Source organism: Chiloscyllium punctatum, chromosome 4 (genome assembly GCF_047496795.1).
Source record: "Chiloscyllium punctatum isolate Juve2018m chromosome 4, sChiPun1.3, whole genome shotgun sequence".
Classification (NCBI taxonomy): domain Eukaryota; kingdom Metazoa; phylum Chordata; class Chondrichthyes; order Orectolobiformes; family Hemiscylliidae; genus Chiloscyllium; species Chiloscyllium punctatum.
Window position 1 is genome coordinate 48,856,264 of NC_092742.1, and position 26,252 is coordinate 48,882,515.

Consider the following 26,252-nt stretch of genomic DNA (forward strand, 5'->3'; position numbering starts at 1 on the left):
AGAGAGAAGTTCAGTCCTCTTCTGGATTGCCACAAAACGTGGCCAACTCACCAGTCAGGTCACCTGAATAGAAATAACAGTATGGGTCAGTAAAAATCCCCACGGTGAAATAGAAGGCTGAGAAGAGTATAAAGGAGGTCAATGATCTTCTGCACTTTGCAAGGATAAATAGCACCATCATGCTACCTCACACTCACAAGGCCAATGCTAAGTCTAACACAGTCTCTGAATGCCTTTCATGCAAGCTGATGGACTACAACTCTCAGCAGCATTCAAACCAGCCACTCAAAGCATCACACTGTCATGTTCTCTTCAAGAAATTGGGCAGCTCACCTGCTGCTTTCCCATGCTATTTTGCCAGATTTTATGTTTCCTGTTCAACCTCTCAAATGGCTGGTAAAATTTTCAGTTCAATGTTTCCAAAAATGAATCAGCCGATACAGCTAAGAACAAGATCTAGGTAACATTCTGACAGGCAGCAAGGAAAACAAAAACCATATCATTGTAAATAACAGGCAATGATATCTTGAAGAAAAAAAGCCAACACTCCACCATCGTCTAGCCTTTTCTCACCTGCCTATATTCTCATACTTCTAAATAGCATCTTCATTGATGGGCCATAATCTGTAATGTTACTGGCCAGCTACTTAATTGGATCAAACATATCAACACCATGTTTGTAAAGGAAGGCAGAGTGTTGTGATAGATGGCTCATTCACTGACACTCAAAGCTTGTCCTCTTTCTCAATTTGGGAACATGGTGCAATATTCTCAATCAGATTGAGAGTGCAGCAACAGGAAGTAAGAAATATGACTAACCTAGTAAGTAACTGAACACACTCCACTGTTTTGGCAGTCCTAACACTGGATGCTATCCCAATGTCCACCACTTGAGCACAACCAACAGAGTTTATTGTAGTCAATCACCATAATTACTTCTTTAGTAATACTTAACTTCTTGAGGCCATTGAAAAGACACAAATAGGAAAGCAGGAATGTCATAAGCAGTAAGTGATAAATCATCCCAATGTGAGTATTCTTTTTTCATTCCTGATTCAAATCCTGCAATACGTAAACTAGAAATATAATGCAATGATTCACTCCTATTGTCTCAGTGCAATTATTGCTATCATGGCAACATCACCAACATTGCAAGAAGGCATAAAATAACATCAATATCATTAACAAAGCCAAGCAAGAATTAAAAAAAAAACCTTTCAGCTTTATTTTGATTGGATAACAGTTAACACCACATGAATAATATGAGTCCAACTTCCATTCGAAGATTTTCTTTTAAGGTGGTGACACTGCATCAATCTGAAGTTCTTTCTTTCTTTTGATAATTTTTGCAATGTCGTTCTTCAGTTTTCCCACACAACTTTCCAATTCCTCTCCCAGCTCTTCGATCAGTTGATTTCTTTCATTTGCAAAATACCTGAGGCAAAGAATACGTCCTTCATCCTAAAATGCATTACAAAAGAAACATTAATTTGGAGGCACCATGAAAAGTTCCTTACCTAAATATAAAGTGGGATTTAAATACCATTATCCAAAGGAAGATGCAAAGTCCAAGTAAAATATGGAAAGGAATTAGAGTCATCGATATGTACAGCATGGAAATAGACCATTAGGTCCAAATCATCCATGCTGACAAGATATCCTAATCTATTCTAGTCCCATTTTCCAGCACATGGCCCATAGCCCTCCAAACATTTCATATTCATATACTCATCCAGATGCCTTTTAAAGGTTGTAATTTTATAACCTCCACCACTTTCTCTGGCAGCGCATTCCATATGCACCATCTTCTAGGTGAAAAGGTTGCCCTTAGGTCTCTTTTACATCTTTTCCCTCTCACCCTAAACCTACACTCTTGAGTTCTGGACTTCCCCTATCCCAGGAAAAAGACCTTGTCTATTTACCCTCTCCAGGCCCCTCATGATTTTGTGAACCTCTATAAATCACCGCTCAGCCTCCAATGCTCCAGGGAAAACAGCCCTAGCCTTTCAACCTCTCCCTTTAGCCCAAATCCTCCAACCCTGGCAACATCCTTGTAAATCTTTTCCAAAATTTCACAACATCCTTCCAATAGGAAGGGGACCAGAATTGCCTGCAATATTCCAAAAGTGGCCTAACCAATGTCCAGTACAGCCACATGACTTCCCAACTCCTGTACTCAATACTCTGACCAATAAAGGAAAGCATACCAAACACCATCTTCATTATCCTGTGTACCTGTGACTCCACTTTCAAGGAACCATGAACCTGCACTCCAAGGTCTCTTTGTTCAGCAACACTCCCAGGACCCTTACCATTAAGTGTATAAGTCCTGCTCTGATTAGCAATTCCAAAATGCAGCACCTCACATTTATCTAAATTAAACTCCATCTGCCACTCCTCAGCCCATTGGCCCATTCAATCAATATCCCGTTGTATTCTGAGGTAACCTTCTTTGCTGTCCACTACACCTCCAATCTACAAATTTACTAACTATACCTCCTATGTGCACATTCAAATAATTTATATGAATAGGTCTTTTTGAAACTGGATGCCATGAAGAAATGGTTGAGACTTAAATAGACCATTGTAGCCTTACAGAATTTCTTGTTATAGTTTGATTATACATTCAGAATAATACTTAGCAGAGGAATATGAACTTTTAATCAAAAAGTCACAATTTTTTAAAAAAAATCTCTTTTTGACTGTTTATATTTGAGTATTTTAATGTTGTTTTTACAATTTTTTTTCAACATCTCCTGTGACTAGTGTGTATAATTTTACTGTTAGGTGATAGTCACAGCATTTAATCCAAGACTGTCAGTAAGGTGCCATGCTGCCAGGAGGCACAAAGGACCTACTGAGTGTGACTGATCCCTTCAATTTACATTGGAGAAGTTAAAAGTTTCTGTGCAGCATCCCTGGGCTCATCATAGCTGTGATTGGCAGCAAAATGAATTGAATTAATGTCTGTCCTTCCTCTAGGGCATTAAATATCATCATTGTAAAATTTAAAACCATTATCCTGCCTGATTATTGGGATTTGTATTAATTTCTGACAGTAAAAAGTAGAAATCCAATGCTATTTGTATGACCTTGCTATGCACATAAATGGTACTGCATTTGACAATGTACCAGCAGTAACTGAACTTCAGTAACAGGAATGAATTGATTTGAAATATTTTGAGACATTTTTCTGATGTGCGTACGATGGTCTGGTTAGTTTTGGCAAACATCAAATAATTGTGGATTCTACCAGGAGTAGGACAGAAAGCAAATTAAAGTCTTTCCTTTTGTGCTGTTATAAACCTGGAGACCATTTTAGCATCTTGATTACTGTCAAAGCTGAGATAGAGTTATAGAGATTTACAGCATGGAAACAGACCCTTTGGTCCAACTCATCCATGCCAACCAGATATGCTAAAATAATCTAGTCATATTTGCCAGAGTTTGGCCTATCTCCCTCTAAACCCTTCCTATTCATGTACCCATCCAGCTGCCTTTTAAATGTCATAATTGTACCAGCCTTCACCACTTCCTCTGGCAGTTCATTTTATACATGCACCACTCTCTGCATGAAAAAGTTGCCCCTTAGGTCCCTGTTAAATCTTTCCTCTCTCAACTTAAACATATGCCCTCTTGGTTTGGACACCCCTACCTTGGAGAAAAGACTTTGGCACTTGTCACTTTGTCATGCCCCTCATGATTTTATAAAGTTCTGTAATGTCATCCCTCAGCCTTTGATGGTCCAGGGAAAATAGCCCCAGCCTATTCAACTTGTCCCTACAGCTGAAACCCCCAATCCCGGCAACATCCTTATAAATCTTTTCCGAACCCTTTCAGGTTTAATGACATCCTTCCCATAAGAGGGAGACCAGAACTAAATGCAGTATTCCAAAAGTGGCCTAACCAATGTCATGACCTCCTATGTGCAGTGCACAGACCAATAAAGGCAAGCATACCTGACGCATTCTTCACTACCCTGACTACCTGCGACTCAAGCAGACAACAACCTAGAAAATTGTCCAATGGCTCTGTGCAGTAACACATGCTGCATTCACTAAAGTTAAGGCCATTAATCCTTACATTAGAGAAGATAAATATAGAAAGTAAAATCAACACAAACATCACAATTTTTTTATAAATTGACCTAAGCATCTTACAGTAGGTAGAAGACTTAAAAATGTTGTCTAGTTTCTCACATGTCCAGAATAGTGAACAATGTCAAGGCAAAAACTGGTTCATAATTATTACAGAGACACACATCTCAAATTCATTTTATTTAACTGAACCCACTGCAATATATTTCAGCCAAACAGGGAGCACGTGAGGAGCAGGATTGAGGCACAGGAGATAGAGCCGGAAGCTACATAAATGAAGACAGAAACAGATTTGGCAGTGCCATTCTTCCCCAATGTACCTCTGGACAGGACAGATAGGGAGATTTTCTTCTGCACAAACAAAGGGGAAAAAAAGCCTGTTTCCAAAAATAAACATGTGTAGCTGAAAATGATGGAAGAGGTTGGGAGAAAGACTGTAGTCCAGTGCTTTGGCAGATAGTGGTGAAAGAGGTTTAAGGCATAGCACTTCAACAGTCGTAATGTTTGCGTAAGCCCAACCATCCACACACTACCTCTCATTCTTCCTTCTTAGATCTTCAGCTGCACATCACTCCTCATGCTAACAGACCTTCAGGAGTAATTGCCCTTTCTATGTGAAGGTACTTCCTCACATCCCCTTTAACAAACTATCAGTGACACTCGGCCTCATCTCAATACAATGTCACATCCACCCCTCACAGTGATCCTCCACAAATGCTGTCCTTCTATCCTCCCAAATCATCAACTTCTCCTGCTTAGACATCTCTTCCTTCTCTTTTTGCAGGTGACAAGTGCAGAGACCAGCAGGAGGAACAGAAAACCAAAGGTAGCCCTTCAGCCACCTCCACTTTGATGACCACAGAAGAGAAAGTGCAGGAGATGGCCAATCTCATTTTGCCTAGCTATGGGAGTAAGAAACAGTCAACTGGTAGTATACCATATCACATGGTTTATCACACTCACTCATGTAGACTTGATATCAGACGCTAAAGCTGATAAGTGTGTCGTGACAGCTGAGTAACCGATTACCTTGTTAGTTCTAATTCATGTGTTTCATCTAGATGTCTAATGTGCAATATATGATATGGCCATTGACATAAATATCAAGCTTACAGAAATGTAAAATCTGGCTCCCCAAGGAAAACTTCAGCTTATTCTTCTGTTGCTCTCCCTCATTAATTTCTTTGTATGGACAACTGGGTGATTTCTTGCTTTTCAACAATTGTGTCACAAATTTGCACATTTTATGACAGATAAAGATTTGCTTTTAATTACTGGGTACAGTCTGTGCCTGTGAGGTTTCTTTATTTCACCACACTGATGAGGACTTCTAATGCCTGGTACCTATCCTACCCATTGTATTGGTTTATCATGTATGTTGTTTATAGTTTTGTACCTTAGCAAATAAAGGGATTCTGATAATCTCCTGTGCCATGGTTGATTTTCCCTTAGGATTGATCTATGCTGCTTCTAGACTTCTAGAATGAATCCGTTTCAATCTTCCTAATACTCATTTTCCAAAGGTTGCCAACTTTCTTGTTGCAGCACGTTTCCTATTAGCTCTGAAATGCTTTTACCATTTGTTGGAACATTCTTCACAAGGCTCCAAGGGTTTCTTTTGAAGGATTCCAAAACCTTCTGGTCTTCTCTGCCATCAGCAGCTCTGTATAAGCAGGTGACTTAAAGCTGAGTGTGAAGGTTTCATATCACCATGTAGTGTGAGCAAATGAAATCCACACTGTTGCTCACCACCTTGAACAAGCAGTCAAATTATATTCATGCAAATACTTACCATGTTGAATGGACATGCCAACACACCATGTTGAATGGACCTCTGCTCATCGTAAAGATTGCAGCCCCTCTAAGTGTTGAAAATTACAGAGCCTGCTTTGTCTAATATGATAGAGGCAAACTACCTTCTGGTCTATCTAGGAGAAACCCTTATAGTTAACAAAATATAACTTATTGCCTGTAAGCAACTAGTTGCACATTACATTGATATGATACACGTTGTAATGGGAACTTTGAGGAAGATCATATGTTAACTCTTACTCCTTGCAAATCTGAAGCTGTTCTACCCACGAGCCCATAAATGTAATCAAGGTTATATTTCAGGCACTCCTCAGTATTTCAATCTACTTACGATCTTTCAGACTCATATACAACACATGCCTTAATCAGGTCATCTTAGGCAGCAATATGCATTGTTACTTGTAATTGCCTCAGATTACCTCACCACACATAGTTACTTCAACATAACACTCCATCGCTTCATCCTCATGCTCTTCCTAACCTTCTGAAGAGGCAAAGCACTTAGCACTTTCTTCAGCCCAGATCTACAACCTTCACATTTGCACTGTGTTGTGCATGGTGCAGGAACCATTACCATCCTGTATATCCTGAGTGAAGCAAGTGTCCAGATTTATCCATTCAGTGCATCTTCAGTCTGCCAATTAGGGATGGTCAGCAATGGCTGACTCTGCCATCGATGCCCAAATTCCAGAAAGGAATAAATCAGAACTGCTTCCTCTGTCACAGCTGTCATTAGCTTTTGTTGCTTGTTTAGTGGGACATCACTGTCTGGGCTCTTCAAAATATCCTCGATCTTGTATGAAAAGATAAACTCATCTTTGAGGCACAATGTTTTGTCTCTGCTTCAAGTTGTGAATTTCTCAGACCGGCTTAACTGGGTGGGGATGAAAACATGGGAGTGGGAACATCGCGCTCTCTGTGAAATTTGCACAAAAGGCATGTTTTTTTTTGTTGATTGCAGGTAAACTGAATGCCATATATTCTTATGAAAGATTCAAGTCTATGTGACCAAACCTTTAGACAAACAATAAGGAGTTGAGCTGGACACTAGTAATATTACTGAAGGGGTGAATTACATGGCAGTTCTTGGGAATTACTTCATAGAATCTTACAGAAGCCTGAATGACATGGGCAATGCTGAGATTTGTAGCAGAATCGCATGAGAAATCCAATGAGGCTTATCTTGATATTCGAAGCAACTAGATACATTCTTTATACATCTGCAAGGCATTGAGGTGAGTATCCCAGAAGGCAGCAGTAAGTTGCTACTCAAAGGGGATTATTGCTTGTTAAATACCTTTGATTTGCACAACTTCTTATCTTACTGAATGCAATTTGATAAATCGTCGCACGGAAAACAGAATGGGGACCTAGCAAATTCAGCTTAACACTGGCTGCGGTCAGCCTCCATCTTGCTCAGCACCAAATATGATCCATAAACACCAGCCCTCACCAGGGACATTGGCATCCACATTTGCCAACTCTTCAAGATCCTCATGGCACCTCTCCAATCCACTTGCAGAGTGCTAAAGAAGCAGAGACTGTAAAACAAGTATTTGACACATTGTGTTCTGTTCCGGGCACCTTACTTAAGGAAGGGTGCTAGAGCCCTGAAGAAAGTGCAGAGGAGATTTACTAGGATTATACCAGGAATGAGAGATTTAAATACAAGGAAAAAATAGAGAAAATTTACTTTTCTCCTTGGAGCAGAGAAGATTAAGATGTGACCTTAATAAGGTGCTCAAAAGTATGACCAATTTTGACAAGCTGAAGAATGATATTCTGCTTCTGCTAGTTGGTATGTCAGTAACTAGAGTTCACAATTTCAAGATTGTCAGCAAGAAAGCTAGGAGTGATATGAGGCGAATCTTCAGGGAGCTTGAAAGATAATGGATAGGGACAATGGATCAAGTCTCTATTCATTTTGTTTGTGTTCGCTTTTGCTGGCTGTTAGGATTTATCCAATTGCTTGCCTGCTCCCCTATTGGTTTGAGACAAGAAAATCTCCAGATGCTGGAATCCAAGGTAGACAAGCAGGAGGCTGGAAGAACACAGCAAGTCAGGCAGCATCAGGAGGTGGAAAAATCAACATTTTGTATGAAGAAGGGTTACACCAGAAATGTTGACTTCTTCAACTGATGTTGCCCAGCTTGCTCTGCTCTTCCAGCCTCCTGCTTGTCTACCTTGCTTCCCTATTGGATAATAACAAGCTGTACCCCTTCAGTGGACATTTGAGATAGAGTTTAGACATGGATGTGGATAAGGACAGGTAAACGGGCTGGCCTGGTGTTAAACAGTGAATAGGCTGAGAGAATAGGGTTGCATATGTGAGTGAGTGACAGTCAGCCAGCTTTGTTCTGTGAGCAGCAAGGCTTTGTGGCTTCTGTGTTACTACATTGCTGGTGAGGGATAATTACTTGGGTTGACAGTTGTGAGAGTTAAATCAGGATTTATATGTTCACAGTAAAAGCAAAGGAGCAGAATTCTCCAGCCAAACCTTGTACACCATAAAGAAGGAGATCAACAGAATTCTCCAGAAAGACATTGGAAATGACAAAAGATGAACTGGTTAGGAAACCTAAGGTGGGGATGATGATAAACAGGTAAGGGTCAAGCAAACAGTTGCAGTGATGGAGCCAGGTTGGGATAGGATAAAAAAGTCCTGAGCGGGTTAGTAAAGATTGTACCTGGAACTGGAGAATCTGCTTTTCATATGAATATGCAAAGACAAGATTAGAATTTGAGTAGTAAACCAGATAGGGGAATTTTTTTTTAAATGGTGTTTTTGTATTCAGTAGAGTTTTGGCCTGGCTAATCTAGGACAGACTGTCCTTAAATTTGCCTCGGTAAATGATTGTTAACTTGCACGAGAGTATGCTGCAGATAATTGTTAGAAGTAACCACAACATCAACACTTGTCCGGGTGCATGGCAGCTCTTTAAAGATGGCGTGGTTGCAAGGGATGCTGGTCTTTTCACAAATATCTGCTCAGTGGCAAGTTGTTCCAGGAACAGGTTTTGGTGAGATTTGGTTAGAATCAGATGAAAGGAATTCTGTAAGGGAGGGACAAATAGTGAATAGGGTGAGTGTGGTAAGATACAGTGAGAAATCTCACCTGGCCTTGAAGTGAAAATCCTCCAAAAAACTAGATGTCACTGGCATTTAGCCAAGAAAAAGTAAGATTCAGGAAAATCTCAGTGGTTCAGAAGCCAGCAGGGAATTGCTATTCCAGGCTGGATATTTCAGGTGGCTTAAATAAGAAAAGAGCAATTATGAATGAAAAGATGGTCTCAAGATGGCGGCAGAATAGGATGCTCCAGTCAGTGCTCCTGTGCTTTGCTAGTTCCCTTTCCTTTCTCTTTCTTCTTTTCTTCACCTTTCTGCAGTTTTGCTTCTCCATCCCATTCATAATTTGAACTTTATAAACTTACTCAGAGCAAAAGGAGACGGGTCTAAATCCAGCCCGGAGACCATGCTGTGCTGGAGGCAAGTCCTGGAGGTGAGTCATAGACCAGAGCCTGGAGCAGGAGGCAGCCTGAATCCAGGTCTGCCTGAGAGACGAGTCCCGGAGGCGGGTCCCAGAGGTGAGTCATGGGCCAGAGCACGCAGCGGGAGGAAGCCTGAGTCCAGGCTGGCCTAGGAGAGGAGTCCTAGAGGTGAGTCCCAGAGGTGTGACCTGGAGGTGAGTTGTGGGCCGGAGCACGCAGCGGGAGGGAGAAAGTCTGAGTCCAGGCTGGCCTAGGAGATGAGTCCCAGAGGCGGGTCCTGGATCATGGTCATGGAGGCATGTCCCGGGCCAGAGGCCAGCACATGGAGGCAGCAAGGCCTGGAATTCTGAAGCCCAGCGGGCATGGACTCAGCAAAAAGTCTACAACTTGAGTACTTTTTAAAGATACTTCCTTTACTTATAATACTGTTATTCCTTTTCTGGACTTAAAGTAATTTGAGTAATTTTAAAAACTTTATATTGCTATGCTAATGTTTTTTGTTTATAGAGTCATAGAGACATAGAGCTATACAGCATGGAAACGGACCCTTCAGTCCAACCCATCCATGCCAACCAGATATCCCAACCCAATCTAGTCCCACCTACCAGCACCTGGCCCATATCCATCCAAACCCTTCCTATTCACATACTCATCCAGATGCCTTTTCAATGTTGCAATTGTAATAACCTCCACCACTTCCATAGACATACCACCCTCTACATGAAGAAGTTGCCCCTTAGGTCTCTTTTATACCTTTCCACTCTCACCCTAAACCTTGAGTTCTGGACTCCCCCATCCCAGGGAAAAGACTTTGTCTATTTATCCTTACAATTGTACTAGCCTCATCACTTCCTCTGGCAGCTCATTCCATACACGTACCACTCTCTGCGTGAAAATGTTGCCTCTTAGGTCTCTTTTATATCTTACCACTCTCACCCTAAAAAAAATTGTCTATTTATCCTATCTATGCCCCTCATGATTTTATAAACCTCTATAGGGTCACCCTTCAGCCTCCGATGCTCCAGGGAAAACAGCCCTAGCCTATTCAACCTCTTCCTATAGCCCCATATCCTCCAACCACGGCAACATCCTTGTAAAGCTTGTCTGAGCCCTTTCAAGTTCCACAACATCTTTCCAATAGGAAGGAGACCAGAATTGCATGTAATACTTCAACAGTTGCCTAACCAATATCCTGTACAGCCGCAACATGACCTCCCAACTCCTGTACTCAAGTCTCTGACCAATAAAGGAAAACATACCAAACACCTTCTTCACTATCCTATTTACCTGCGACTCCACGTTCAAGGAGCTATGAACCTGCACTCCAAGGTCTCTTTGTTCAGCAATACTCTCTCGGACCTTACCATTAAGTGTATAAATCCTGCTAAGGTTTGCTTTCCCAAAATGCAGCACCTCACATTTATCTAAATTAAACTCCATCTGCTACTCTTCTGCCCATTGGCCCATCTGATCAAGATCCCATTGTAATCTGAGTTAAAAATCACACAACACCAGGTTATAGTCCAACAGGTTTAATTGGAAGCACACTAGCTTTCGGAGCGGCGCTCCTTCATCAGGTGATTGTGGAGGGCTTGATCATAACACAGAATTTATAGCAAAAATTTGCAGTGTGATGTTACTGAAATTATACATTGAAAAATTGATTGTCTGTTAAGCCTTTCATCTGTTAGAATACAGTGATAGTTTCACTTCTTTCATGTGTAAATCACAAAACCCTTTTTTTTTAAAGTTGCATTCTCGGGTTAGCTGTTAACAATGGTGATAGCTAGACAATATGTTGAAGGTGTTGTAATCTGAGGTAACCTTCTTCGCTGTCCACGACATGTCCAATTTTGCTGTCATCTGCAAACTTACTAACTGTACCTCTTATGCTCGCGTCCAAATCATTTATATAAATGACAAAAAGTAGTGGATGCAGCACCGATCCTTGTGGCACTCCACTGGTCACAGGCCTCCAGTCTGAAAAACAACCCTCCACCATCACCCTCTGTCTTCTACCTTTGAGCCAGTTCTGTATCCAAATGGCTAGTTCTCCCTGTATTCCATAAAATCTAATCTTGCTCACCAGTGTCCCATGGGGAACCTTGTCGAACGCCTTACTGAAGTCCATACAGATCACATCTACAGCTCTGCCCTCATCAATCCTCTTTGTTACTTCTTCAGAAAACTCAATCAAGTTTGTGAGACATAATTTCCCACGCACAAAGCCATGTTGACTATCCCTAATCAGTCCTTGCCTTTCCAAATACATGAACATCCTGTCCTTCAGGATTCCCTCCGACAACTTGCCCTCCACTGACATCAGGCTCACTGGTCCATAGTTCATTGACTTGTCCTTACCACTTTTCTTAAACAGTGACACCACATTAACCAACCTTCGGTCTTCTGGCACTCACCTGTGACTATCGATGATACAAATATCTCAGTAAAGGCCAGCAATCACTTCCCTAGCTTCCCACAGAGTTCTAGGGTACACCTGATTAGGTCCTGGGGATTTATCCACTTTTATGCATTTCAAGACATCCAGCACGTCCTCCTCTGTAATATGGACATTTTTCATGATGTCACCATCTATTTCCCTACATTCTATGTGTTCCATGTCTTTTTCCACAGTAATCACTGATGCAAAATACTTGTTTAGTATCTGTCCCATCTCCTGTGGCTCCACACAAAGGCTGCCTTGTTGATCTTTGAGGGGCCCTATTCTCTCCCTAGTTACCCTTTTGTCCTTAATGTATTTGTAAAAACCCTTTGGATTCTCCTTAACTCTATTTGCCAAAGCTATCTCATGTCCCCTTTTTGCCCTCCTGATTTCCCTCTTAAGTATTCTCCTACTTCCTTTATACTCTTCTAAGGATTCACTCGATCTATCCTGTCTATACCTTACATATGCTTCCTTCTTTTTCTTAACCAAACTCTCAATTTCTTTAGTCATCCAGCATTCCCTATACCTACCAGCCTTCCCTTTCACCCTAACAGGAATATACTTTCTCTTGACTCGCGTTATCTCATTTCTGAAGGCTTCCCATTTTCCAGCCATACCTTTACCCGCGTACAATCAGGTTTTGAAAGCTCTTGCCTAATACTGTCAAAATTGGCCTTCCTCCAATTTAGAACTTTAACTTTTAGACCTGGGCTATCCTTTTCCATCACTATTTTAAAACTAATGGAATTATGGTCACTGGCCCTAAAGTGCTCCCCCACTGACACCTCAGTCACCTGCCCTGTCTTATTTCCCAAGAGTAGGTCAAGTTTTGCACCTTCTCTAGTAGGTACATCCACATACTGAATCAGAAAATTTTCTTGTACACGCTTAACAAACTGCTGACCATCTAAATCCTTAACACTATGGCAGTCCCAGTCGATGTTTGGAAAGTTAAAATCCCCTACCATGACCACCCTATTATTCTTACAGATTGTCAAGATCTCCTTACAAATCTGTTTCTCAATTTCCCTCTGACTATTAGGGGGTCTATAATATAATCCCAATGTAACAAACTCAAAGGTACCTTGTACCTAAGATGGCACCAAAGCAGTGACATGACAAACTTTTCAGTGCACGCATTCGAATGCACCTGACAATAAAGGTTATTCTTTGTGAAAAGTAATCCCTGAACTGTTACCTTCATTCAGTGCTCCTAATACTAGCATGAGACATTATAAAAACTTAAGGATTTTTTTAGTCAAAAGTAGGGGGTCAACTTTTATGTGAAATTGACTGTACATGTGTACAGACCTCAATTGCCTGATGTGTACAGTTGATGACCCATTTGATAACTGGGAGGCCAGCCAGAGGGCAAGACCAAGCATTCAGTCTCCTGGACTGAACAAAATTTAGAACAATGGAAAAAATGAAGTGATTACAAGCAGTGATGAGTAAGACCATATCAAACTATACATCTGAAGACTAAGGTAGATAGGATAGTGAAGAAGGCGTTTGGTATGCTTTCCTTTATTGGTCAGAGTATTGAGTACAGGAGTTGGGAGGTCATGCTGTGGCTGCACAGGACATTAGTTAGGCCACTGTTGAAATATTGCATGCAATTCTGGTCTCCTTCCTATCGGAAAGATGTTGTGAAACTTGAAAGAGTTTAGAAAAGATTTACAAGGATGTTGCCATGGTTGGAGGATTTGAGCTTCAGGGAAAGGCTGAACAGGCTGGGGCTGTTTTCCCTGGAGCGTCGGAGGCTGAGGTGTGACCTTATAGAGGTTTACAAAATTATGAGGGGCATGGATTGGATAAATAGACAAAGTCTTTTCGCTGGGGCCGGGGAGTCCAGAACTAGAGGGCATAGGTTTAGGGTGAGAGGAGAAAGATATAAAAGAGACCTAAGGGGCAACTTTTTCAAGCAGAGGGTAATAGGTGTATGGAATGAGCTGCCAGAGGATGTGGTGGAGGCTGGTACAATTGCAACATTTAAGAGGCATTTGGATGGGTATATGAATAGGAAAGGTTTGGAGAGATATGGGCTGAGTGCTGGCAGGTGGGACTAGATTGGGTTGGGATATCTGGTTTGGCTTGGACAGGTTGGACTGAAGGGTCTGTTTCCATGCTGTACATCTCTATGACTCTCTGACTCTCGTCATTATCTTAACTATTCTAAGGTATCTGTCATTGTATATCGTGGCTCATACTTTCTCTGTTGTGCATCAGGTTTTGAGGTGGTAGTGAAGACATTAAGAATGCTTCATATTCTTTATACTTGAATATTCATGCAAAAGATTAATGGCTATGCCATACTTACTGCAGATTTAACAAGCAATAGTCCAAAATTGATTGCCAGCTGATTTCACATCCAAGATTTGATATAAAAGAAAATGTGAATTCCAAATTAATTCCTATCATGAGACAGCTCTAATATCTCATGCATGATGAACTTACAATGACACTTTCAAAATCTTTCACTTGAGTGCAATAAATTCTTCCAGAATTCCATTACATTTTCTGCTTATATATCAGTTCATTTCGTTTGAAATGACAGAATGCTTGGAAAGGTAGCATGTAGTGAGGAAAATATTATCAGCCTTCAGATGGCCATAGACAGAGCAGTGATATGGGCAGGCATGTGAATTTAATGCATGTGTGAACAGATATATTTTGGAAGGAAAGATTATGAGGCAATATGAACTAAATGACAAAATTTCAGTGGGAGTTCAGAAGCAGCTCACGATTCACAGACATAAATCTTTGAAGGTGGCAGAAAAGTTGATAAAATTGTTAAAACATATGGGATCCTTGGCTTTATAAATACTGCAGAAGGATATAAAAAAGTTAGTAAGATATGTTAACCCTTTGTCACTTGTTAGACCTCAGCAGATGGGCAGAGCTTTCTCAGTCACTGAATGATGAGCAACAGCGAATCAATTGGAGAAATATCATGAGAACAGCAAAATTAGATTCTTGATGTTGAGTTGTGAATTCTGGATGAGTCAGCAATATAAGAACCAGCAACACAAGGAAAATCACTCAAGTAGGCACAAAATGAATGGGTGCTCAGAAAGCAAGCTCGGAGCCCAAGATGCACCCTGTTCCAATAAATGAGATGGATGTGTGTCCTGTGTGCAAAGTGACTTAGTAACAGCATTGTAATGAAAGGTGTCAGTGTGCTCCATGAGAACACAAGAAATAGGAGCAGGAGTGGGCCATCTGGCCCAATAAGCCTGCTCTGCCATTTAACAAGATCATGGCTGATGTTTTTGTGGACTCAGCTCCACTCACACCTTTCACTGCAATGCTGTTGCTAAGCCACTTTGCACAAAAAAACACTCTTCCACCCGCTCATCATAACCTTTAATTCCTTTACCGTTCAAAAATCTATTTATCTTTGCCTTAAAAACATTCAATGAGGTAGCCTCAGCTGCTTCACTGGGCAGGGAAATCCACAGATTCACAACCGTCTGGGTGAAGAAGTTCCTTCTCAACTCAGTTCAAAATCTGCTCCCCCCTCCTTTTGAGGCTATGCTCACTAGTTCTAGTTTTACCTACCAGTGGGAATAACCTCCCTGCTTCTATCTTATCTATTTCCTTCATAATTTTATTTCTTTCTATAAGATGTCATTTATTCTTCTAAACTCCACCGAGTATAGTGCCAGTATACTCAATCTCTCCACATAAACCAACCCTCTCAACTCCAGGATCAACCTAGTGTACCTTCTCTGCACCCACTTCAGTGCCAGTACATCCTCTCTCAACCAAGGCTACCAAAACTGTTCATAGTACTCCAAGTTGGCGTCACCAGCACCCTATACAGCTGCAGCTTAATCTCCTTATTTTAAAACTCCATCCCTCCAACATGATAATCCACTTCATTTATTACTTATCTGCTGCACCTGCAACCAACTTTTTGTGATTCATGCACAAGGACACCCAGGCCCCTCTGCACAGTAGCACGCTGCAATGTTTAACCATTTAAATAACAGTCCATTTTGCTATTATTCTTAACAAAATGGATGACTTCTCATTTGCTGACATTGTACCCCATCTGCCAGATCCTTGCCCACTCACTTAACATATCTGTATTCCTCTGCAGACTTTCAGTGTCCTCTGCATACTTTGCACTACCACTCGCCTTCGTGCCATTTGCGAACATTGACACACTACACTTAGTCCCCAACTCTAAATCATCTATGTAAATTGTAAGCAACTGATTCCTGAGGCACACTACTAGCAAACCAGAAAACACTCATTTATCTCTACTATTTGCTTTCTGTTAGTGAGCCAATCTTTTATTCATGCTAATACATTACCCATAATGCCATGCACCTTTATCCTATGCAGCTGCCTTTTGTGCGGCAACTTGTCGAACACTTTTTGGAAATCCAGATACACCACGTCCAATGGTACCCCTTTGTCCATTGCACTTGTAATGTTCTCAAAGAATTCTAGTAAATTGTTAAACATGACCTGCCTTTTATGAACCCATGCTGCATCTGCCCAATGGGTCAATTTCTATCCAGATTTCTCACTATTTTTTCCTTAATTATAGATTCAAGCATTTTACCCACTACAGAAGTTAAGCTAATGGGCCTTTTGTTTCCCTCCTTTTTAAAATAGTGGCATACCAATGGCTGTTTTCCAATCTGCTGGAACCGCCCCGAATGCAGCAAATTTTGGTGAATTACCTCAAGCACATTTGCTATTCCACCCACCATCTCTTTTAGTACCCCAGGATGCATTCCATCAGGACCAGGAGACTTGTCTCCCTTTAGCCCCTTTAGCTTGCCCAATACTATCTCTTTAGTGATAGTGTTTATTTCTGAGTCCTCACCTGCCATAGCCTCTATGTCATCAAGTACCGGCATCTTATTTATGTCTTCCACTGTGAAGACCGACATAAAATATCTGCTCAACACCTCAGCCATTTCTTCATTTCCCATTACTAAATCCCCCTTCTCATCCTCTAAAGGATCAATGTTTACCTTAGCCACTCTTTTATGTATTTGTAGAAACGTTTGCTATCCGTTTTTATATTCTGAGCTAGTTTACTCTCATAACCCATCTTAACTTGCTTTATGATTATTTTTCATGGATTTCTGTTGATCTTTAAAGATTTCTTAATCCCCTAGGTTTTCATTCATCTTTGCCACTTTGTATACATTAGTTTTCAATGTGATACCCTCCTTTATTTCCTTAATTATTAATGGCTGATTATCCCTTTTCCTACAGTCCTTCCTTTTCACTGGTTTATACTTTTGCTCGGCACTGTGAAGAATTGCTTTGAAAGTCCTTATCTGTTCCTCAATTGTCCCAACAATTGTCCCAATTGTTCCTCAGTCTACCCTAGCCAACTCCTCATCCTATCCCATTGTAGTCTCACTTGTTTAAGCACAAGACACTGGTATTGGATTTTACCTACTCACCTTCCATCTATATTTTAAATTCAACCACACTGATCGTTCCTTCTGCGAAGATCCATAACTATGAGATTATTAATTATTCCCATCTCATTACACAGAGGTAGCCGACGTACTGTTCCATGGATTCCATTACGTACTGTTCAAGGAAAATATCATTGATGCATTCTATGAACTCCTCCTCAAGGCTGCCTTGACTGACTTGGTTTGACCAATCAATATATAGGTTAAAATGCCCCATGATAATTGTCATTCCATTTTTACATGCATCAGTTATTTCTTTGTTTATTGTCCATCCTAACATGATGTTATTATTTGATGGCCTATAGACTATGCCCATCAGTGACCTTTTCCCCTTACTATTTCTAATTTACACCCAAATTGATTCAACCATTTTCTCCAGAGAAAATCTCTCATCTCTTACTATGCCCTGATGTCATCCTTAAGTATCATTTCCCATTTGTTCTCGTCTGCCTTTCCCTGGATATTTAACTCCCAGTTGTGACCACCCGACAATCATGTCTCTGTAATGGCCATTCAATCATACCCATTTGTGATGATTTGTGCCGTCAACTCATTTACCTTGTTTCAAATGCTGTAGGCATTCAGGAAAAGTGCTCTAATGCAAATTTTTGAACCATCTTTTTGAATCCTAACACCTCCACCAGAAGAACCATTCACAACTCCTCAATTACTGAAGCCATCCATGTTCAAATGCAACAAGATCTGGACAATATCTAGGCTTGGGCTGACAAATGGCATGTAACATTCATGCCACACAACTACTAGGCTATGACCATCTCCAATAAACAATCTAACCACAGCTCTGTCAATCAATGGAGTTAACATCAAAGGGTGGCACAATGGCTCAGTGGGTAGCACTGCTGCCTCACAGTGCCAAGGACCCGGGTTCGATTCCAGCCTCAGATGACTGTCTATGTGGAGTTTGCACATTCTCCCCGTGTCTGCGTGGGTTTCCTCTGGGTGCTCTGGTTTCCACCCACAATCACAAAGGTGTGCAGGTTAGGTGAATTGGCCATGCTAAATTGCCCATAGTGTTCAGAGATGTGCATTAGTCAGGGGTAAAAATGTAAAATAATAGGGAAAGAGAATGGGTCTGGTGGTTTATTCTTCGGAGAGTTGGCATGGACTTGTTGGGTCAAATGGCCTGTTTCTACATTGTAGACATTCTATTCTATTCGATCACTGATCCCCCAATATCAACATCCTAGGGCAGGGAGTGGAGTTGGAGGATGCGGTGGTTTACCATTGAACAGAAACTCAGCTGGATTCACTGTACAATTACAATAGCTACAAGACCAGGCTAGAGGCTAGGGATACTGCAGTGAGTAACTCACCTCCTGACTCCCCAGAACCTGTCCATCATCAACAAGGCACAAATCAAAAATATGATGGAATACTTCCCACTTTCCTGGATGGGTGCTGCTCCAACAACACTCAAAATGTTTGATACCACCCAAGACAAAGCAGGCACCGCATCCACTCCCTCCACCACTTATACTCAGTAATAGGAGCATATATGATTCTCAAGATGTACTGCACAAATTAGCCCAAGAACCCAATGTAGAACCTTCCAAACCCATGACCACTTTCATCGAGAAGGACAAGGGCAGCAGCTACAGAGTAAAACCATCACCTGCAAGGCACTCAGCATCCTGATCTGGAAATATATCACTGTTCCTTCACTGTCACTGGGTCAAAATCCTGCAATTCTCTCCCTAATGGTGGTGTCAGTCTACCTGCAGGTTCAAGTTCACCATCACCTTCTCAAGGGCAATAGGGACAGGTAATAGATGCTGGCCCAGCCAGCAATGCCAGTATCCATCACAGCATAGAAAACAAAATTACAACCAGTTTGGAAGAAAAGTGATTTAACTTTCACAGTTAACTTATGATATGAGCTCTGAAAAATCTGCTGGTTTTATGTGGTACATTCCAGATACTTAAAATCCACCATACACTGTTACGTTAACCAACTCTAATTAATCTTACTTCAATTCTGAATATTTGCTTTCCTCTACATCTAGGATATTAAAAAAAAGTGAAAATATTTTCCTTCACCTCGCTGAGAATTATACAATGCAAGTAATATGGCATTTCATCCTTCAAGTTTCTGCAATGATATATTTCTTTACATGTATTTTAGAACATTTAGGTTTATCTAATATCAACTCTAAAACTTTCATTCTCAGGTTTAAATTCCTCCCATAACCTCCCTTTGCCTATATCTGTAATCTCCTCCTGCTCTAACTCTCCGAGTTTGTCAGACTTTTGGTGATAGTACATTCAGTATCCAGCCTACCCTAAGATCTAAAATCCCCTTCCTCAATGATTGCTCTTCTCCACCAGTCTCTCTCCTCTTCAAACGGCTCCTTAACTATCTTCTTTTACAAACTTTTTGTCAATTATTTTAATATCTCTTTTGTTGGCTCAAAATCCAGTTTATTTTAACATGTTACTGTGAAGAACTTTGGGATATCTAAGCATGTTAATTATGCTGCATAAATGCAATTTATTATTACAACTAGTATTTGCCTGTAACTCTGTGAAAAGTGATCTGAAGAATCCATTGCTTTAATCTGCTATATTCTGTTCATCTGTAATAGTCCAACTCAATTTTGGGGGCCTCATGCTTTCTTATGTGAGTTGAATTTCTTTGTCTAATACTTTCTTAAGTTCTCAACTATGTTTCTTTATAGTTTATATCTTTCTTCCAATATTTAAATTAGAACACTGTTGTCTAGTGTTTGTTATATATAACCTTTTCAAATTGAAACATTTCCTTTCTTTGTGCTTCATAATCTTAAAATACCATATTTCATTGTAAATTCAATTCCAGTCACAGGTTGGTTGGCTAAGGGGTAAATTACATATTCACAAAATAATTGGCTTACACTGTACAACTGTGTCATACTGACATTGCCTGACATTGTCCTTTGTATTTTACATATCTGGGTAAATCCTGAGCATGTAAGGTCACACTGCATAGGTGGGAGCATATTTTTTGTATAATTCCTGCTTGTCAACATCAATCAGATCAGTTTTGTGAATAAGTAAGCTCTGTTAATATTCAAAACATATTTAAAAATCCTCCTTCCATATCCACTACTCAAAAGGAAATTTACCAACAAAGTCATCTTTATATTTTTTCTCTGTGGTAGTCTTCTAATTCCAATGAGTTTTGTCCACCAAATGGCACACAGATGGAGGTAGATAATATCCCTGTGGACGTTTATCTCAATATAAATTTAATTTAATGAGTTTAATGAATTTATTATGAATAAATAAAAGGCATTACTGATATTAAATTGTAACCTCCTCTATCTGGGATCACCATAACTGAAGTATGCTATTGGAGAAACCATGCAGAATGTAATGTTAATGAAAAAACATACCATTTGGACATGTTTTTTTAAGCTAGTTAAATTTCCTTTGCAGTTGGGAGGTAAATTAACTTGAAAAATTTCCATTATGTGGGGGTGGAGTAGGGCTTCTGAATCCAGGGCTTGTCGCTCCATCCACTTTTGTTTTTGTTTCTTTTCTCTTTCCTCTCTTCTCATTTTTTTCTATTTTTTGCCTCTTTTATGTTACTGACCATAAGAGCTTGGTTGCAGTGACAGCATTGGCAGCGGTGACTGGGCTCAGCAAGGACATGAGTGTGCACAGAGTTGGACTTGAGTGGGCCCACAGTCAGCCTCGAGTAGGCCCAGAGTGGACTTGAGCGAGCCCAGTATGGACAGAGTGTGCCCAGCATGGATTTAAGTAGGCCCAGCACAGACTTGAGTGGACTCAGCACAGACTCGAGTGGGCCCAGTGCAGACACGAGTGACCCAGCTCAGACCCGAGTGAGCCCAGCCCGGATTTGAGTGGGCCCAGCTCAGACCCGAATGGGCCCAGTGCAAACTTGAGTGGGCCCAGCGTGGATTCAAATGGCCTAGGCCATGTATGAGTGGGCCCAGCTTGGACACGAGTGGGCCCAGCGTGGACATGAGTGGGGCCAGTGTGGATTCAAGTGAGCCCATTGTGGTCATGATTGGGCCCAGTGTGGGTTTGAGTGGGCCCAACGTGGACACGAGTCAGCCTAACGTGGATTCAAGTGGGCCTAGTGCGGACTCGAGTGGGCCCAGCATGGACTTGAGTTGGCCCAGCGTGGATTCAAGTGAGCCCATTGTGGCCATGAATGGGCCCAGCATGGGTTTGAGTGGGCCCAGTGTGGACATGGGGTGGGCCCAATGTGGACTCAAGTGGGCCCAGCACAGACTCGAGTGGGCCCGCGTGGACTTCAGTGAACCCAGCACCAACTCAAATGTGCCCAGCATGGACTTGAGTGGGCCCAGCGTGGATTTGAGTGGGCCCAGTGTGGATGTGAATGGGCCCAGTGTGGACCTGGGTGGGCCCAATGAGTACTTGAGTGGGCCCAGCGTGGACTTGAATGGACCCTGTGTGGGTTCCTGAGCACTCAATGTGGACACGAGTGGGTCCAGCGTGGACTCGAGTGGATTTAGCACAGACTCGAGTGGGCCCAGCGTGGATTCAATGGGCCTACTGTGGACATGAGTGGGCCCAGTGTGGACTTGAGTTGGCCCAACGTCGACTTGAGTGTGCCCAATGTGGACTTGAGTGGGCCCAGCGTGGATTTGAAAGAGCCCAGTGTGGACACAAGTGGGCCCACTGTGGGTTTGAGTGACCCTAGTGTGGGCACAAGTGGGCCCAGCAATAATTAGAATTTCCTTTCTAATTATCTACACTGAAGTCAAGTCAGAATAAACAGAAACAATATTTACATCTTGGTTTATTTATCCTAATTCTATTTAATGTAGAGCTTCTGTTACTATCAAAGTTAGCCGTAGTTTTGCAAAGTCTGATTAGAATTAATCATTCTAATTTCCTTACATGTTCTTTTCAGCAAAGTACTAGAGTCCAGATGGCTGTGTTGCACACTTCGCGCTAGACTTTGTGACATTTGCTCAGAGCTGAAAAGGATCTTACAATAAGGTTCATAGAAGGTTATCGAGAAAGTTTCTTAGAAACAGCGTATTCTGGTGTCTACTAGGGAGCAGAGTACATGGTATTATGTAATGAAGTAGGATTAATTAATGACCCAATAGTGTGGGCAACCTAGGTTGCACTAAGCATAATATGATTGATTTTACATTCAGTTTGAGGGTGGAAGAGTGGATCCAAGGCTAGTATTTTCAATTTTAAAAATGGACATTATGAAGGCATGAAAGCAGAGCTAGCTAAAGTGAACCGTCAAATGAGGTTAAGGGATAAGTAAATAGAGATGCAGAGACAGGATTTAAGGGGATATTCCAGAGCATTCAGGATAGATACATTCTAATAATAAAGAAAGATTCAAAGCAGAGAACCCGTCATACATGTCAACGGATAAAAATTAAAGGCAGTGTCAAACTTAAAGAGAATGTATATAGTTACACCAAGGTGGCTGGCAGCTTAGAAGATTATACAGAATATAAAAACAGCAAAGAATGATTAAAATATTTATAAGGAGAGAACAACTGGAGTATGAGAGAAAGCTAGTTAGAAATATAGAAACAGATAGTAAGAATTTCTCCAGATATTTTATAAAGAAAAGGATTAATGAAATCAATTCAGAAGTAGAGCCATATTGAACTCAAAACTTAATGTTCACCCAAATATCTTTCCATAGACACTGCCAGTTCTGATGAGCTTCCATAGCACTTTTGTTTTTATTTAACAAAGTGAGTATTGGTCATTTTGAAAATGAGCCTGAGGAAATAACAATGGAAAATAAGGAGGTGGCAGATGAATTGAACAATTATCTTGCTTTTTGAGATAATATTCTTGAAATTGTTGTAAATCAGGAAGTGGAAGTGAGGGACTATAGAAAGTTAAAGTCATCAGGGAAGTGGTACTGGGCAAATTGTTGAAGTTGTAGGATGACAAATTCCTGGGTCATGATGAATTTCATCCTAGAATCTTAACAGAAGTACAGAAATTGCTGGAGACACTCAGCAGGTCAGGCACTATCTGTGGTAAGTAAGCTAAAATTAATGTTTTGAGTCCAGGTTCTTCAGAACTCTATAATGTGGAAAATGTGAAATAGTCCATTTTGGCAGGTTACATAGAAAATTGCATACTATCGAAATGGTAAGAGATTGTGGGGCTCTGAGCTGTAAAGCAACATGTATGATCTAGTGCAAGAATCATAAAACGCAAGTTTTTGGTACAGAAAGTAATAAATAAAGCTAATAGAATGTTATTATTGACTATGATGGGAATTGAATACAAAAGAAGCGTGGTTATACTTCAATTATGCATGGCACTGGTGAAATCATATCAGGAGTAATATGTACAATATTAACTTCACTTTCTAAGGAAGGAAGTAAATGAGTTAGAACAATTCAGAGAAAGGTTACCAAACTTCTACCTGAATAAATGTATAAGGACCTTATAAGGAAAGATCAGACGGGCTAGGCCTGCGATTGCTGGAGCTAAGACGTTCAACATACGACTTAATTGAAACATTTCCTTTTCTGGGAGAATCCCGAACTAAGGGTCACTGTTTAAAATGATGTGGCCCCCATTTAAGACAAAAATGAGGAGAAATTTTTTCTCACAGATGGTTGTTAGTATTTTAAACTCTCTCCAAAGCAGAATGCAAGCAGAGGTTTTGAATATTTTAAGGCAGAAGTTAGATTATTGATAAAGATGATCTTACTGAATGGTTACAGAAACAGTTTATGAGGATGTTTCTTGGTTTGGAAAGTATTACCTATGAGCAGAGATTGGACAAATTTGGTTTCTTTTCACTGGAACATTGAAGGATGAGGGGGGAACCTGATAGAAGTTTACAAAATTACAACAGACATGGATAGAATGGACAGTCAGAATCTTTTCCCTGAGGGAAGAAGTGTCCATTACTAGGGAACATAGTTTTAAGGTAAAATGAGGTAAGTTGAAAGGAGATGTGAGAGGAAGATTTTTTTACACACAGGATGGTAAGTGCCTGAATGTACTTCCATGGGAGGCGGTGGAGGTAAATGCAATCACAATGTTTAAGAGGCATTCTGACAGATATATGAATAGGCACAGAATAGGGAGAATGCAGAAGGCACAGAGGCAAAAGGCTTTTAGGTTAGAAGGGCAATGTGTGTTAGCATAGTCTTGGTGGGCCAAAAGCCCTGTTCCTGTGCAGTGTTGTTCTTTGTTCATTGACAAAGATATGCATGCTATATATTCCCACAGTAGGAGTCGGTCTTCATTATTTCAATTCGAGGATATGGCTAGTTTTGTTTGTGGGGCTAGCTTTGTTCAAAATGATTCTTAAAGCAGTGTTAAACAGTGCAGCAACTCGTTACACTTTACGTAACTCAGGTTTAAAGTTATAGTCAACTTACTTCCATAAGACCATAAGATGCAGGAGCAGAATTAGGCCATTTAGCCCATTAAGTCTGCTCTGCCATTCAATCGTGGTTGCTATGTTTCTCAACCTCATTCTCCTGCCTTCTCCCCATATCATAACCTCCCCTCAGGCACAATTTCTCTTCAAACATGACCTTTTCTACAACAGATATTTCTCTCCCTGATCCCAGCACACCCAATAATCACAATCATTGTCAATCACACTCAATGCCACACCCTGCCCCCCCACCCAGCCCCAAAAACATTCAATATTCCCAGACCACAGGGTGCCCTTGGCTGTGATCTCATCCTGCCAGTCATCTCCATGCCTGCTCCCTTGCATGCCGGTTTCCTCAACTGGAGAGGTTGATATTCAGGCCATTCATTCAGCAGGAAACCTAAAACGCCTGTGAACAATGAGACCTATAGGGAATGGAAGTGTTAGGAGTTTTCAATCTGAATTTTTATTTTCCCACTGAATTCCCCCATGTCCTCCTTCCTCACATGCCCTCCTACCCAAATGCTCCTCCTGTATATCAGGACCTATATTTCAGGTTGATGACTTTTAGGCATTAACATAAAATGGAAAGAGATGAAGATATATGAACACCAATAGGAATACAAATTGCAGGGAACAAAACTGGGAGAGTTCACGGCTGAGTAGGAGACTGTCTCAATTCTGTCATCACCTTTCTGTCACTCTTCATGAAAACCATTATGAAAGACCATTCTTTAACAAATACAATATTTTTAGACTTGGATTCCACTGTCAGCCCAAGATAAAAGAATGACATCATCCAAATGTTAAAAAGTATTTCTTTATGCCAACACTGGAATAAGTCCATTCCTATGATGGTAAGCACAAAATTTACCTCATCTAACTCACACCTCTGACTGTAAAAAAAATCTTTTCGACCAGCACACCAGGCGAAAACCTTCTTATTGTGAAATATACAAAGAACATTCAAGAACACAATCTGACACACTACAAGCCATGTCTTTATTCCCGGTTTATTTAATTTTCCCTATTATTCACATTGCTGCAGGAAAGAAAACCTTTGATTTATTTTTAGAAACTCAGTTCCAGCAATTGAAAACAATCACATAACATTGGTCATTTATTGCTTATTTGGATGAAAGACCCTTCTTATTAGTTCTTTATTTGATTCTAGAAAATGTATGGATGCAAACTGTGACAGAGGAATTTGTCATATAGAGTAGGTGATTATATTTGGGTTACAGCAGTAGTTCACAATTTGATCCACCTTAATGCAGAAACAATATAAATGCCACTAAATAGTATATTTCACTATTCTAATTTCAAAAAGGTCTAAATGCAAGGAGACATGAGAGTGCCCAAATCTTTGATGGTGATTAAGCATTATAAAGTTCATGAAGCTTTGAGTACAAAGCCAGGAAGCCAAACATTTATAAAAGACTGGACCAGCCCCATCTGGAGTATTTTGTCCAATTCTGTACATTAGCCTTTAGGAAGAATATAAAGACTTCAGCAATGGTATCAAATTGATTTTCCAGAATGGTTTTAAGAATGAGGATGTACATTTAGTGAATA

General features: G+C 40.7%; 1 protein-coding gene across 2 annotated transcripts in view; it reads right to left on the bottom strand.

Annotated features, from left to right (window-relative positions):
- Window positions 1-1,272: 1,272 nt before the first annotated feature.
- Window positions 1,273-26,252, bottom strand: part of LOC140476273 (kinesin-like protein KIF28P) — a 105,115-nt gene continuing 80,135 nt past the window's right edge. For both annotated transcript variants that reach the window (XM_072568623.1, XM_072568622.1), the window contains exon 24: window positions 1,273-1,461. In XM_072568623.1, the coding sequence (XP_072424724.1) occupies window positions 1,294-1,461 (168 nt within the window). In that variant the 3' untranslated portion in view covers window positions 1,273-1,293. The remainder of the gene's footprint in view (window positions 1,462-26,252) is intronic.